This window comes from Nycticebus coucang, chromosome 15, assembly GCF_027406575.1.
Source record: "Nycticebus coucang isolate mNycCou1 chromosome 15, mNycCou1.pri, whole genome shotgun sequence".
NCBI lineage: Eukaryota > Metazoa > Chordata > Mammalia > Primates > Lorisidae > Nycticebus > Nycticebus coucang.
This window is the reverse complement of record NC_069794.1, coordinates 36,934,255-36,951,457: the sequence shown is the minus strand read 5'-3', so window position 1 is coordinate 36,951,457 and position 17,203 is coordinate 36,934,255. Positions and strand designations below refer to the sequence as shown.

Genomic DNA, 17,203 nt, shown 5'->3' with positions numbered 1-17,203 from the left:
TTTGAGCTGTACCCAGCCTAGTCACTTTTCCCAGAAGAGGCAGTGTAACTGTGAGACCCTCCTCCCCCAAGAATACTTTTGTTCGGCCTCTTGTTTGATGTGCCCTGTGGACAATTACAGATTAGGTGGTGATGCTGATTATGAGAAAGACTATTAGGTCATTGTGTTCCCGCCAATTTTAAAAGCCCTTAAGAAACACGTCAATGGTTTCTAAAGTTCACTAAGACTTGAGCCTTTTTCATATGGGAGAGCATACATTCTACCTAGAAGGAAAGGAATTGTCTGTACAGCTGGTGGGTACCAAATGCCCCTGGGGTGCTCTACAGGCTGGCGCTTCCGGACTCCCACTGACTTTCAGGTGAGAAGCCCTGCTGGGCTGTACCTGTGTGTGTCCGCCGATGAGCCTTCAGGTGAGAACTTTTTGTGTATACTTTGTTGCATCCCTCAAAATCACATCTGTGGATGCGCCGTTTTCTGGAGTCTGGGGATTCAGACCGTCTCTGGCGTCTTGTGCTCTCAATACTAAATGGTGAAATAGAACTGAAAAAAGAAAAAGCAGAGTTACGTGGTGAGCGGCACAGCACTCCGTGGTGGTTCTAGCGGCAGGGGAACACAGTCACAGACTCTACAACGGCGATTTTCAAGCAGTGCGATGGCACACTGGTGTGCTGGGAGAGGATCTTAGGTGTGCCATGAAAAATTTTAAAGATCATTAAATAAATTATTTTCAAAAGAAGTTCAAAGTACAGTAAGCATATTCTTTCTTTTGCGGGGGGGTGGAGGGGATGGTGTCAACATAATTTAAGTGTGCCACAGAAACTTAACTTTAGGTTCAAGTGTGTCGTGAGATACAAAATGCTGAAAAACACTGGTCTACGGCTATTCACATTTCCTGCTACCCCTTAGACACATCTTATCTCTTAACCCCAAAGGGCAGGTAGCATGACTTATTTCTGGTGAAATTACTTCCAGGGTGAGAAAGATGTGCTTAAAACAACAAAACACTAAGGCTAAATGAAAGCAGTGGTAGGTGAGCAAATGCCCATTATGGGAAGAAACAGCCTGGGGGTGGTAAATTAACATCTTGGTTTTGAACTCCCGAATAGCCTTGTTTTAAGAGGCCCTGTTATAGACAAATGGCAAAACAAATGAATTTAGTAAGTAACAGGAGGGTCTGAGTCGCATGTGACAACATATGAACTTGTGTACAATCACAAGGTATATTTCAAAACAAGTGAGGTCAGGCTAAAAAAAAATGACATCAGTTCATCAATAACATGACTCATGACGGGCTATTTATGCTTGGTGAAATGTACCTGACATTTAACTCTACTAGTTGGTGTTTTTTTTGTGTGTGGTGAGAAATAACGTGCATTGTATTTAAAGATTAGCTGTACCAACATCATGAAAAAAAAAAAAAGCTTTAACTATGAAATTTGGCCCTGTCTTGCATGTTGTTTAATTTTAATGCCCCAGTAGACAAACAGGATTAGTTTGTAATGTCAGGTAATTCATTAACATGTACTTTTTCAAACCTTAATCTTTTCTGATTGAGACAGAAATACAGAATATGACTCATTTTTTTTCTTTATCCATGACATTCTTCAAAATTGTAGTGAAATATGATAAAAAGAAGCAATCATCCATATTCTACTATTAACAATTTATTCCTGTTAATATTTTTACCTACTTTCTTCCTGCTTTTTCATGTTTTGATGTTTTAAAAATTGATTTTATTAATAAATTACTTCTTTAAAAGTCAGAACATTACAGATAAAGATAAATTTCCCCCTTGTTTTCCGGCACCATTCTGGTCCTTTTTTCTTCTTCCAGGAAAAGCCTCTATTGTCAGTTTCCTTTGGATCTTTGCAATTCTTTTTAGCTATGCTTACCTACACATATCTGGATGAATATAAATTTATATTGTTTTGTTTTTTAAGTCATAAGTAATATTATACTGTTTACATCATTCTGCAAATTGTTCCATCCTGCCTTTTTTTCACTCAGTGTTAGGCATATCAGATTTACCATGTTGATATAAACGTTGTAATTCATTTATTTAAAGTGCTTATATGCTTCAACTTATTGATTCTAAGATTTATACTTTTCATATTTTAACATCTCTAAAATCAGAATGCTTCTTACAATTGACGGTTTGTCAAAAGTTTAACTGGCACAATTTTTGTATTAGAGGTACATAAAGGAATAGTGCACGTTAGGAAGAGATGACATTTCAACATACAGCAAGGGTGAGTGAACTTTTTCTGTATAGGGATAGGTAGTAAATATTTTAACTTTTGAGGGCCACATAATCTTACGTTGTAACTTACAAACACCATAATCATATAGCGAAAGTATCTGTAGATAACATATAAACAAATGAACATAGTTATGTTCCAATAAAACTTTATTTACAAAAATAGTAGGCTAAGTTTGGTCCAGAGGTTGTACTATGCTGATTCTTGAATTACATGGAATATGGCAGGAGTCCAGTGAATTTTCATAGGAGAGGTTAAAAAAGCCATTTCATACATGATACAATTATAGACTACTTCTAAACAAATGCACATGGTTATGTTCCAATGAAACTTTATTTACAGAAATAGTGGATTATGTTTGGTCCAGACGCTGGAGTGCACTGCCTCTTGACTTGTATGGAATATGGCAGGAATCCAGTAAAGTTTCATACCAGAGGTTAAGAAGCCTGTTTCATAAGTGATAGACAAATAGACTATTTCTTTTTGGTTTTTTTTGGCCAGGGCTAGGTTTGAACCTGCCACCTCCGGCATATGGGACTGGGGCCCTACTCCTTGAGCCACAGGCGCCGCCCAACAAATAGACTATTTCTAATGTTACACTTCCACATTGCTTTGGTGAACTTTCCTTGGATGTCTCATCTGCACTTGTGCCTCATAAGGTTTCAATGTATATTTTCCCTTTTACAAATACATAAGCAGCTAAAGTTAGGAGTAAATAAAAATGATGTTTATTTACCTGTGTCTGAAATAGTTTCGGAAGAAATCTGTATTAGTAGAATGAGATAATGTATGTTACGTACAACTAAGAGATCCTTTTCAGCTTTTATCAATAAATGTGGATTTGTGGTTTTCCACATAACTGACTCAGTTGTAGGGACTGAAGCCTATTGTGTAAGAGTCAAAATAGTGTGACCAGCCTGTCCTATCTAAGAATAGGTTTAGTCACTCCTGACAATGTGTGTTTTTTGCCACTGGGTGTGATTCCCATAAACAAAGTAAGGCTGTGTGGCTCTACCAGGACGACAGTAATTGATATGTATGTAGTCATGAAAATAAACACGGACCCTGGCACTTAGCACCTCAAAAAAGGAAGTCATTCGCTGTATTGTACCATGTTTGACATCTTTTAAGACGAAGAAAATGGTATGTTTCCTTCAAATTAGAACTTAAAGTCTAGAATAAGAACACTCTGTTTTGTAGAATCCTTCTCACGCACTAATATTTATAAGTCTACGTACGTAACTATGTAACATAGAGAAAACACATGTAATTTTCACCTGATTTTAGTTATTTATCTTGCTATCTGTGTATACTGAGAATAGTAACAAATAAATCTGAAATCAAAATGTAGTAACTGCTGATGAAGTCATTGTACAACATAGTCCATCAATGACTTAAATACGTGGTAGGCAAAGAGACAGAAGCCAGGCTACAGCAGGGCATGAACTTGCCTCACTGAGAGTTTTGAATTTGTATCAAAATAAAGACTGGCTAGGTTGATGGTCTTAATGCTATAAGACCTCACACCTTTGTTTTCCTCATTCTAAAGTAAAATGTCTTAGAATGTTAAAAATGTTTTTAGGAAAAAAAAAAAAGGGATGTGCAATGAATGGCTGTAGCCAGTTAAGCTGCCTTTGAAATGACATTTGATGTGTCAATTTTCTCCTTGGTTCCCCTTTCCATTAATAAATGACAGAGATATCTTCAGAAGGTGTCAAAGTACCCTTGGCTAAGCTGTACCTTTTAAGACCACTTATTTGATCCCTTTTGTAAAGGCAGGAAGGTTAAGTGTGGGCTGAGGAAAAAAGGGACTGGAAGTGCATAAAAACTTAAAAGAACAGAAGAAGATGGGAGGATGGTCCAAGTCCAAGAAGGCCTGCTGTTGTGTTGGGCTCATGGCATGATTCCACAGTGGTGGGCACTGCAGGGGAATGACAACTGTGGACTGGGGGTTTGACTGAGTAGGGCACGTCCATGGTTGCAAAGGCAACGGTCAAGGCACTGGCACTAAATAATTCTGTATTTCTAGAACCTAAGACACGGTGGCCATTTAAGAAATGTTTGCTGAGTAGGGTGAATGAATGTACCAAGCCAGGTATTCCTAATTTTTAATTTCATGTAAACAGTTCTTAATTGCTTACTTAATACTTCGTAGGATCCTTTGATTACAAGCCTTCAGATAATGGGCATTCAATTCCTTAATCCTACACCCAGGCCCCCAAGTTTCATGTTTTCAATGCCACACAAAGTGGCTACTGACTGTCAGGGAATCTGTTCTTTCTTCTAAGTTGGAGAGCAGCAGGTTCTTAAACATTGTTTCCAATTAAAATTCTCAGTGGGAGGCCTCTGTTATCTGTGAGCAAAATAATACAAATTTTCATTTTGGTTCTATTATGCATCCAGAAAAGTTTTACAAAAGGTGAAGGAACAATCTTACTTGGGGTGATGTTCCCCTGTCCCATTTCCTTTGGGGGCTACCATGAGTGTCTAGTAACAGAGCAGCTGTCCTTACACTTTGGGTATTTTTCTACAATGTTTTCCGAGCAATATGCTCTTTGTTCAGGAGGCACTGGAGGTGTCCTCACAGGCCTGAAACCCAACTTCTGTGTTCCAAAAATTAGCTTTGTTCTAAAGGATAGAAATGTGCAAGTAATTACTGCATATGCCAGTATGGTATTCTTCCAATAAACCTAACAATAACCTTAGTACAATGAAAATCGTTAAGGCTCTGTGTTCCCAAATTCTGTACTAAATTCATCTGTGCAGTTTAAAAGAACAATAACTAAAGGCTCACTTCCCTTTCCCAGAAGGTGAGGTCATTAAGAGTAGTGAATGAATGCCCGAGGGGACCTCTCAGGTAGCACACTGTAATAATTAGATCTAAAGAGAACAAATGAGTGAATCAGGACTTCACTTGCACAATAGTCCCACTTGAAATGGCAAGTTAAATTAGAATTAAACCCAGAGAGGCTCAAAAAGTCACATCCAGGAACAGCTCTATTTAAATAGAAGCCACTGCACGGCTGCCATGAAAGAAATTAGGGTTAAGTGTAATCAGCAGGTGATAAGAGACCATTTGTCATGTGTGACCCTTGTGTGATGAGATGCCATAGGAGTTTAAAAAGAAAAGGCAGCCAGGTCATTCTTTCAAAGCTGTAAAGAGGACACATAACATCTCCAATTTAAAAACAAGAGCAGAAAACACTGGAACTGGGGGAAGCTTTAGTAAATTCAAACACACAATCTCATTGGAACTCTGAGGAGCATGGGCAAAGGATAATGATGACGGCTGACATTTACAGAATGCTTATGATGTGCCTGGCACGGATCTAAATGCTTTAAGCTTCAAAGATACTCTTTAAGGTCGATGTTATTAGAATCCCTGTTATATAAGACAAGGAAAGTGAGGCACAGAGAGGCTGAAGTCAAAGGCACTACAAAGCCAGCAGCTATGACAGAATTGGGATCCAAGTGGTTGACTCCAGAACTTGGGATCTTGACTATCACACATTACACTGATTCAGGGGAAGATGTAGGTGTCATTTAAATTTCTGCTCTATCTCATTTAGATCAAGCACAGCACATAAACATTCTTGAATGTAGCCTGCTCTAATAAGGCATACACCTTTCTCTTCCAAACTTGAAAGCAAACTGTTTTATAAATACTGTCAGAGAGGCCACTCAGTACACTTAACTTACTATGAATCTATCTAAGAAAATATTTTCATAAAGTTGTTGTGACCTCTATTTTTATTTCCAGTGAAATTGTTTTTAAAGACTGAGCTTGGCCAGTGGTACACAAAAATGTGTTCCTTGTCCATCAATGCCGGAGAAGTAGTTGCTTTCCTGCCAATTCCACCTTATTTACAATTGTACCAAAAAGAATCGTGAGTTGGCTGCACAACAGACTCACCTTAGGGAAAGTGGGAGTGTTGCATTTTAAAAAGTATACCGTTTTCAAAATTTAACATTATTTTGAATAAGACTTTAACTATCACCCCTAGGAATTTGGAATTAGCTTTTGCTATAGAATACAGGTAAGCAGAGCCATTTCATGTTAGGGAAATGAACACCACTCTGGAAATGAATTCTTGAGGACAAAAGCCAAATGAAGAGTTGATGAGACTTTTAGTTAACCAGAATTGAAATCTCAGTGAAAGACATTCTATTCAGATGAACAAATCAGACATCTGAATATTCTGTAGGTGCTTTCCTAGCCAGCAGATGGCCCTCAGAAGCAGGAATCTTCACATTTATCTTCCATACTACAACAGTTGGCTCCTATCAAAACATGTCAGTATCTTTTCTTGGATATCGACTAGGGAAAAGGTGCTATTTAGATACACTCACTACCAACCCCCCAGTGGCTACATTCTTGATTCACCAGCATCAGATTCTCCTTTCATTCCTGTTGTTAGTTTTTTACAGAAAAATACTTTTGAACAGATTGAAAGTTTAAGATTAGCCGTTGTCACCCTTCCCAGAAGCTGTGACTAAGACATTATACCACTTCATGTTCAAATTTGGATTCAATAAAAATGTTTTCACAAAATGCAGAAATAAAGAGCAATACATTTGCTAAAATATGTCAAAAAGCTCAGTCTTAATAGATATTCAAACTAGAATTTGATGGGATTTTTTATATGAACAGAATTATGTCCAAAATGTATTTCTAATTATCATTTTAAGAAACATAATCTCCTGCTAAACTAATAAAAAGATAATAGGTTTACAAAATGAGCCTGTTTGGGTGTGGGTAGGGGAATGGGCTTGGTATGGCTTCACAGTATATTATGATTTTACTTAAACTTAACAGCTCCCGCTAAGTATTTTTCCACATCGTTTTCAGACTATTAAAAATTTCAAAACTATCATAGGCTCATCTTTCAGCTGTTTTTGTTTGGATGTATCATATTTTAACAAGCAAGACAATAAGCTACATAAAGCAGGTTTGAAGATAATCAAAATAGAAAAAATGAATCATTAAGAGCACTTGCTATGGTTGCTGTTACCAAACTTTAATGACGAAATTAGACAAGTTGAATGAAGACCGCTAACAACAACAATAAAAAAGATCTACTCCAGATTTACAGCATCTATTTAAGATAAGTAATTTGGGGGAGCAATACACTTTTGCATTGCTAAGACTTTACCCAACAAAAATCAATTCATAACGTATCAATAGGGTGGAAAAAGGGCTCTGAGACAGGTGTGGATTTCTGAATTATACTGGACACACCCACTGAGAGGAAGACATAAAACTTTTTTAAGTATTTACAAATTTGACCTGTAATCCCAGCACTATGGGAGACTGAGGCAGGAGGATGGCTTCAGCCAGCTGTTTGAGGTTGCTGTGAGCTAGGCTGATGTCAGTCTGTTGCCTGGGCAACAGAATAGGACTCGCTCTCAAATAAATAAATATCAAAAAAATTAAAGGAACTTATCCATAAAATTTCTTCAGAAAATATTAGTGTTTCAATTATGTTTTATGCCATGAGTCCTAGCTTGGTGGATGTGAATCTTTAAAAAAAAATTTTTTTTTTAGGTCAGAATAGATTAATTATTTTAAAAGCTGAACGCCTTTCAGGCAGGCCCTGCTGTCCTTTCTCTGGCACGGCCCATCCATCTGCCTTATGAGAGCAGCGCTTTATATCTATCTTATCCGTGTGGCTCTTGAACAAACTTGATTTTGAGACCCTCTAGAATCATGCTAAATTGGAAAAATAAATTCTCCTTGCTTGACTAAAGGTAAACTTTAAGCTGCTTAAGAGTGAAGAGTCTTAGGCATGTCTTTCTAGAACTGGCAGTATCAACAGATGCTTAAAGGGTGAGGGAAAGCAAGGGAGGAGGCAGGTTGAGACTTACAGTCTACTCCACCAGGAATTTACCATGTACGAGGCTCAAGAGCCTCGCTGTCACAATGCTCTGCAGCAGAACTGAACAGGAGAAAGTTAATTTGTCCATATCAGAAGTATCTTCCTAGAAGGCAGATTGAACAATAAGGTAGTCCCACAGATGCCCCAGGCAAAGACAGTATATAATGAGACTCTGTTTTAAATGCTAAAACATACATGTTTCCAAATATGTAGTTTTACAGAGATATTGTAATGCAGTCATAAACTTTTGACATGACCATCAAAGCAGGCCTCTACCTATTTTATGATGACCATTAACCAGGTCTATGTTACACTAGAGATTTGTTTTATTAAAGAGCACTGAAATTATCAGCTCACTCTCTTGTACTTAAGCTTACATAAATTATTTAAGCATTTTTAGCGCTCATATAAGATTATATAAATAACAAGACCAAGTAGAAGTCATGGGTAGTTTTCCAGTTGAGTTTTTGTCAAACAAAACAACTGTCTAGTGCCATATATATAGGCATTTTCCCCACTATTAAATGACCACATATTTGAATTTTAGAGAAAAACAAAAATCTTTCTGTCTGAGGCAAAGACTATTTTACCTGATTTTTTATTTCCCTTCCTGAAAACTTACTCATTTCATACTCTGTAAAATTAATATAAAAAAAGTAGGTAGCTACTTGGGAGGCTGAGGCAAGAGAATGGCCTAAGCCCAGGAGTTGGAGGTTGCTGTGAGCTGTGTGAGGCCACGGCACTCTACCAAGGGCAATAAAGTGAGACTCTGTCTCTACAAAAAAAAAAAAAAAAAGTAGGTAAATATACCAACATGACCCAAATTCATAACTGGAAGACATTTAGAAGACGAAGAAGCTGAGTTAATTACTGTTCCAAGGCCACAAAGCTAACACTAGCAGAGTTGGGCCCAACATGCCAGGCTTTCTGACCCCTATAGCTGAGATTCTTCCACTTGCCAATGAAGTCAAAAGATCTGTGTGATAATTCCTACTTAGAATGAAGGAAAAACTTCTTGGCAACACTGATATTCTTTGTTTTTTAATAAATAGAACTACAAGCCCCATCCAATTTACTTTTTTGCTTTGGCTGCTAGGAAACTCAGATACAATAGCCTAGAATTTGTTGCTTATTTTCCACTCTAATTACAAGATCTGAAACAGAAAACTATAGGTTTTAAATTTCAAAAGTAAATTAAAAAATGTAGGTGTTAGAAAATTCTTTCTGAACTGGGGGAATTATTAGTGATAAACAAGGAAATAAAAACAAAATCCAGAATATGCTTCTCTTTAAAATAAAAACCCTGTGAAATCTGAATCTAGGTTTTAATTTGCAGATGCCTTTGCTAAAGTTCTGTGATCAATAAAACATTGTTAAGGGGAAGAAAGCAAAACAAGAATCCTGATTTTTGTGGCAGAAAAGAAACAGGACTTGTAGTCTGAAATATAAATATGAATTATGACTTAGAATAAATTTTGAGTTATAATATGTTAGACATTATATCTTTTGGATTTTCAGATTCCCATATTTCAAATGGGCATTTTATACTGACTATTGAACAGAGCTTTCATGAAGATTAGTTTAGAGTTATGTAAAGCTGACCCAATATTCTCCCTGTACCCCCAATACTCCTTAATGTTATGTTCCTTCTTTCTTTTTGGCTACTAATTTTATAATTCATGTATTATAAAAGTGACCCTTACAAAGTGAACAATTTAGTAGCATTCAGCACATTTGCATTGCTGTGTATCTATCACCTGTGTATACTTCTGAAACAATTTCATTACCCCAAAGAAAAGCCTATCAAATCCCATATATAATATGACCTATTGGTATTTTTTCCCTTGGCTTTTTCTTGTTGAGAAAAATCAGCGAGAGTACTAGATTAGTAGTAGTCAGTTATATAGGTGTTTTTCATCTTAACATTACTGATAATAAAAGAAAACAATTATTTTCTCTATTTTCTGGGAAAGTGGGAATACAAAGACATCTTTAGCAAGTTTATAATCTAGTGAGGTGTAGGGTTTGAATATCTACTTCATGAAAATTATTCAAATCCTTATCAACTCTATGACCAGCAGAAGTCTAAACTGAGCCCCCCCTCCCCAAGATGTCTATAAATTTCTGGAAGTTTCTGTCCCCAAGAATACCGTGGCCTCTGACTTCAATCAGCACTTTCTTCAATTTGCACATCAAGAACCACCCCAGAAATGCCAGTGTTTAGTAGCCCTTTCTACAGATGGAGGGACCCCTGGAGCTCTGCTCTCTCTAATTCTACCTGTAAAATGCTCTTGCCTATTCTGTTCATTGGTCCCATCCAGCCTCAGGCTCTTCATCTTGGTGGCTTCATTCATCTCTTCTCTGATTTCTTCCCTATCCCAATTTTATGCAGAAGAAAAACAGATTCCTCTCGTTGACACAGGCAGAGCAGCCTGCCCCTACCTCAAGCCTTGGGGTTAAGGCTGTATCCAAGAGCTTGGCTGAAGTGTGGGTGGGGTTCAGCTGAGTCTACCTTCAGATATTTCCAAGAATTCTGGAGGAATTTGGTGTCAGCTGTTAAGATAATGAAAATTTCTCCAACTTACTATGTGCGCAAATCTTACTTATATAAGCCCCCCAAATGATGAGTAATAAAGAGAGGCACAAGGAAGTGCTATGGGATTCAATGAAGGAGTTTCTGAGTTTCTCTGGGAGGATCAGGCCAGGCTTGATGGAAGATACCAACAAATGGGGCTGGAAGAATATTAATAAGTGGACATGTCAGTGGTAAAGAGAAAGCACCAGAAGAGAGGACTGATGATTATGCATGTTAAAAAAAATCATACAATCTTAATACCGAATTGTCTAATGAACAGAGTTACTAATAGGTGGATAGGTGGGAGAGAATACAGGGCAGACAGGATGACGAGGACCAGGCATGACAGATTTTGAATGTTTCTGTAAATGAACTTTATTTTGTAGGCCCTAGAAGTGACATGTTTTTTTTTTTTCTTTAAATTTAGTTTTAGGGAAAAAATGCTTAAATAGAGTAAGGATTCATGGGTGAGAAAGTGATTAAAGTCAAACCCATTTATTAATTAGAGAGCTATTTATTGCCATCCTCTAAATAAGTGGATTACACCTGAACTGAAGAAGTGTCTTTAGATCTGAGTCAGAGGGGACCAATTTCAAGGCATTTCAGAAGCAGAACTGTCAGCTCTTGGTGGCTGACTGGACAATGGAGGAGAAGGGAGAGAGAGGAAGGAAAGGTGACCCTGGCAGGGGAGGCCTGGGTCAAAAGTAATGTCACCAACTGACCTAGACTCCACAGGAAAAGTGGCAGGAGAAGGTAATGATTACAATTAATCTATAAACAATAAATTTATGTTTCAATGACAACCAAGTGGCGCTTTCATTTGCTAGGCAATTAATAATTTAAAAGGAGAGTGGAAACCAATCAAGAAGTATTTTCAGGAATTAACTCGAATAGATTTTATAAGAGAAAGCTCGTAAAATAAATTAAATTTAATGGTAATGGAATTTCATTAATTGCTGTCCAATGTGTAATTCTAAAGGGCAGGTACTTTGTAGAGAAAATTAGACTAAAAATGCATAGTTTTTGTTTTATTTAGCCAATTAACATTCATTAAATTCTTTGGGGGATATTACTGGGTTTACAGTTGCAGTTTATATACTTGATGACCCAGGTGATTGCTTTTTTGATTGGTTTTAATTATACGAGTTTGTTTTTCAGGCCCTCAAAAAGATGCATTTAAGTGGAGAGAAGGACAAAGGGTTGAAAGGAACAAGTTCTAAAGCACTCACTATGGTGTTGGGCAGCTTCACTGAGCATCTCCCATATCAGAATAGCTTGAAATGGCAGAGGGGATGAAAGATCTGAGTGGAGAACTACCAGTGTAAAGACTGAGCCAATGCATCTTCAGCTCTTAAAAAACAAAATCTGTCTGCTTCCTTAAGCTTTGGTTTCTCTTCCTGTAAAACAGTAATACCTATACTTTGTGGTGTTATAAAAACAAAACTCTTTGTGGGAACAGGTGTGGATATTAGGGACATGACTGAAGTTACCGCTGTTGCACTTTGTGCTAACTGCAATTGTTGACCCCATGTTACAGACTGAGAAGCCCAGGGTTCAATCATGTTAAGTAACTTGCAGGAGAGCACAGATGTGAAGAGGTGAGCACTGCCTTTTCAGTACTTTACTCCTAAGCACCTAGTAGAGCAGTTGGCGGAGGAGGTGCTCAATGGACACCTGCTGAGTACCGCAAAGCAGCACATGTTTCTGCCCCCGGGTCTTCATCCCTGAATGTTGGCAGTCCTCAGCTCAGTCCTGTGGCCACATATCCTTCCTGTTCCACCTCTCCCCTGTGATCTCACTCCGTGTGCTTCATACACCTTCTTTTAGTATACCACTCAATGCTATTTCAAACCTCCCTCCTGAGCTCAGACTCACCTACCTTTTTGACCTTCCAGTTGTGTGTCAAATATACAACTTTAGTTTAACATGCCCGAAGTTGAACTTGTGTATTTCCCCCGCAGCTTGATCCTTTCCCAGTTTTCCCTATTTCAGAAGTGACCACTACTCTCCTAGTGGCTCAGAACAAAAACAGGAGCCCTTTGTGAATATTCTTTTACCATTTATGATCTTGCAGCAGGACCTACTGGCTGAACTCCCAAAATGTACCATAAGTCTGAATACTTCCTCCTATCCTGTCCCTTTCCTGGCTTCAAACTATAGCATCAAATTAGAATCTCTGCTTCTAAACCCTTCCTCCTGCCTCCCATGGTCTTTTTACTATTAATTATACTGGCATGCACATAGCATGAAATTTACCCCTTTAAATATTTATTTTTCAAACGGTCTTGCTCTATCCCCTGGGGTAGAGTGCAGTAGCATTGTCATAGCTCACTGTAAACCCAAACTCCTGGGTCCAAGTGATCTTCCTCCCTCAGACTCCTGGGTAGCTGAGGACTACATGAGCCTGCCGCTATACCCAGTTAATCCCCCCCCCCACTTTTTTTTGGTAGAAGCAGGGTCTCACTATGTTATTCAGGCTGGTCTTGAAGTCCTGGCCTCAAATGATCCTCCTGTCTCAGCCTCCCAAAATGCTGGGATTACAGGTGTGAGCCACTGTACCTGGCTCCCTTCAACTATTTTAAAATGTGAGTCAGTGGCATGAAGTACACTCACATTGTTGTGCAATCATCAGCAGTACTTAGAGCTAGAACTTAATTCATTATCCCTAACAGAAACTCTTCCCATTATATAATAACTCCCACCCCCTCCCTTCCCTTAGCCTCTGGTAACCTCTACTCTATTTTCATCTCTACGAATTTGCCTACTTTAGGTACTTCCAGTAAGTGGAATCATATAGTCTTTGGGGTTTTTTTGGTCTGTCTTAGCATAAAGGTTTCAAGGTTCACTCATGTTATAGCATGTATCAGAATTTCCTTCCTTTTGAAGGTTGAATAAACACACACATACGTACACACACACACACACCAGTTAGTTTATTCACTAACTGGACATTTGGGTCATCTCCCCTACCTTTTGGCTATTGTGAATAATGTCGCTATGACCTGTATTTGTTAGAGTCCCTGCTTTCAATTGTTTTGGGTATTTACCCAGAAGTAGAATTGCTGAATCAACTGGTAATTGTATGCTTAACTGTCATAAGGCCTCACCAAACTTTTGTCTGTGTGGCTGCACCACTTTACATCCCCACAAGCAAAGCACAAGTGTTGCAGTCTTTCCACACACTCACATTTGTTACATTCCTTTCTTTTCTTTTTTTTTTTTTATGACACCAACCATCCTGATAGACGGGAAGTGGTCCCCACAGTCTTCCCTTAATAATTAGTACCTACAATTTGCAAAACACATACCATCATATTGAAACACCAGTGGTTTCCAGGTTCACTGGGCACAAAGCCTAAATCTAAGCCCAATATCATCACCTATAAGGTTCTTTGGGAACCCTGAGACCTCATTGTTCTCTCTGCAGCTGCTCCCCGAGCACATCAGACCCCTTTCAACTCAGCGCCTTCAAGTTTACTATTTATCCCTATTATCACATGGCTTTTGGCCTCATTAATTCATGTCTCTGATTAAACGTCTCTTCTTCAGAGGGGACATCCCAGCACCCAGTCTACACAGCTTCTCCTGACCTGACACCCAGCACCATGCCCTCTCGCTGACCACTGCGCTTCACTGCTCTTCACACTCATGACTGCCAAAATTCTATCTCATATTTATTTGCTCCTTATCCATCTCTCAGCAGAATGTAAGTTCCATGTAGTAGGGGGCACTTTCCCTCAGTTTTATAACCCAAATAGCTAAGACAGTGCCAAGTAAATTATAGGTACTAATTATTAAAGGAATGTGTGGTTATATAATTATAGATGTTCAACAGTTTGGGATTTTAAGGTAAAGAATTTTAGTTTAATTTTTATCATTTTCATAAGAGATGGCCAAAGAGTCTTTGATGCCTTAAAATATAGAATACACGACACTTCCTTTCTTTGGGGGGGACATGAATTTTGCTACTATTGGTCAGTTAAGAAAAGAAATACCTACTGATATTCTGAAGAATAACGATAATGTCACTATGTATTTACTGGTGCTTGGCACTATGTTAGGAACTTAACAGACGTTCTGTTTAATTTCCACAACATTCCATACGGTATTTGCACTTAGAGAAGCAAGATAAGACTTGAGAAGGGTAAACTGCCAGAGAGCACAAGGCCAGTAAGTAGCAGGTCATGAATTCCAACTGAGCACTGTCTGAGTGCGAAGGTCACTGCTTATCCCACCGTGCCGTTCTGCAGAAAATCATCCTCAGCAATTCAGAGGCCATGGAGAATGAGATCTCACAATCTCTACCTTAGAACATGCTGTTTAGTTAGCAGCATGACAAAGCACGTACTGCACACCTCATTTAAAGGACATCAGTTACCACAGGGGACAACACCAGGCGATGCTCCCATTATTGTCCTTGGTCACTACAGAGATTCAGAGGAGGGAGCCATTCCAGAGGAAGCAGGACTTAAGCTGGGCCCTGACCAGTGGGAATTAGAAAAGATAGACAGAGGGACGTGGAGAGGGCCGTTCCAGCCTGTGCAAACCACCTGGACACTGGCCTGAGGACAAAGAAATATGAGTAGTAGAATTTGGTCAAAAAAGGATAAAGCAGGCTACCTGAAATTCAGAGCTCACCTCTTGAGGAGTCCAAGAAGAAGAAGAATATTAGCTGGCATTTATTGAGCACTTAGTTAATGATGCCAGGCACTGTGTCAAGTGCTACGCAAGGATCATCTATTCATAACTTTCAGAACTCTGTGAGATTGATACTATTGTCCCCACTTGACAGAAACAGAGACTAGGGATGAAGAGTGAGAGACGGGGGCACACAGGCAGACCAGGGAGATTTTTAAGATGTTGATGCTGCAACCAAGCACTGGTCTTTGCATTGTTATGCATGGGTTTTGTTGTTTTCACCCGGCTTGAAGTTTTGCCATGTCCTAATAATAAGCAGTAATGCTCAGGCTCAGGTGTGGCCCTAAAGTTCCATCAGCTCCCTTCTTTCCAAAGCCATCTGAACATCACAGGATCGATCTAAGCACATTGCATGAAGACCCGTCCACTAGCCTCTGCTCACTCTGCACCAGTGATTTTCAACTGGTATGCTGAGAAAATCTTTAAAGATCACTAATTAAATTACTTTTGAAAGAAGTTCAAGGCACAGTAGGTATATTTTTTACCATTTTTTTCGATCAACATAATTTAAGTGTGCTGTGGAAGTTTAACCATAGGTTCAAGTGAGCTGTGATATTAAAAAAATAAAAAGGTTGAAAAACACTGCTCTAGACTATTAGCGACATGCCCTACTAACCAAAATTTCTTACTTGTTTGTGTCACACTTCTGGTGCCTCCATTCAAGGTCCTATCTCCCAGCCCCCCAAACCCATATAATGGAACTCATTTATGGGGAAAGTGACTGTGGTTTTTGAGAACTGCTTCACGGACAAGTGACATCAACCAATGATACTGTCTTTAGAAAGTTGCTGTAAATCATAATCTATTCCTCTCAACTCAGAGAGTTAATAGCATAATAAACACTTGATTCTTTCAGCTGCCAATATAAACTATAGTTTTTTAAGACCATCTGACTCTAAGAAGTCAGTAAAATAATTCCTATACTGGAAACGTCACCATTTTATGATTTTCCCCTTATTATATCTCATAATTTCCCCAAGATTACATAATATCAGGAGATACAAGTGTCCATATGTTAAAGGTACATTGTCAAGCAGGAACTTTATATGTTACCAAGCATTTGCTGCTTCTGTAACAGGCAATGTGAACGTCTCCATGGCATGTATATTATGGTGTCCAAATTATTATCCGTGTGTTGCTATGCTGAATTTTTTTCTTCTTTTTTTCTGAGACAGGGTCTCACTCCATTGCCCCAGGCTAAATAGAGCTCACAGCAGCCTCAAACCCTGGGCTCAAGTGATCCTCCTGCCTCAGCCTCCCAAAATAGGAAACAGGCTATACTATCACACCCCACAAATCTTTCTATTTTTAGTAGAGATAGGGTCCCACTCTTGCTCAGGCTGGGACTCCTGACTTCCAGTGATCCTTTTGCCTCGACTTCCCAGAGTGCTAGGATTACAGGCATGAGCCACCATGCCCAGCCACCAGGCAGGACTAACAAGGTGCATTAATAGTAAAAAGAGTTTGAATGTGTTTCGCGTCATCAGTGTGAGTCCAGGTTTATACAAAGAGCAGGTAAGGCAGAAAAATGAAGTATTGATGCTTATTATGAAGGAGAGGGACCAAAACAGAACCCAGCATAAAATTACGTACTAATAAATATGCTCCAATATACGTCACAGTTTCTAGCTTTCATTTAAAAACAAAATTAGAGCCATAAATGAACTGTTTTTACCTTTGATTCACAGCTCTCATTACATATTAACTTTAAAAGTACACTGTTGCTCTAATGAAAAAGAGTACATGCCAGTGGATTTCTGATATTTCCTCCCATTTTCCAATCAATGTAATGTATT

General features: G+C 38.6%; 1 protein-coding gene across 6 annotated transcripts in view; it reads right to left on the bottom strand.

Annotated features, from left to right (window-relative positions):
* The window catches only part of KLF12 (KLF transcription factor 12), a 490,726-nt gene that overhangs the window by 28,001 nt on the left and 445,522 nt on the right, over window positions 1–17,203 (bottom strand). For all 6 annotated transcript variants that reach the window (XM_053563730.1, XM_053563729.1, XM_053563731.1 and 3 more), the window contains one exon: window positions 383–540. In XM_053563730.1, coding sequence (XP_053419705.1) covers window positions 383–540 — 158 coding nt within the window. The remainder of the gene's footprint in view (window positions 1–382; window positions 541–17,203) is intronic.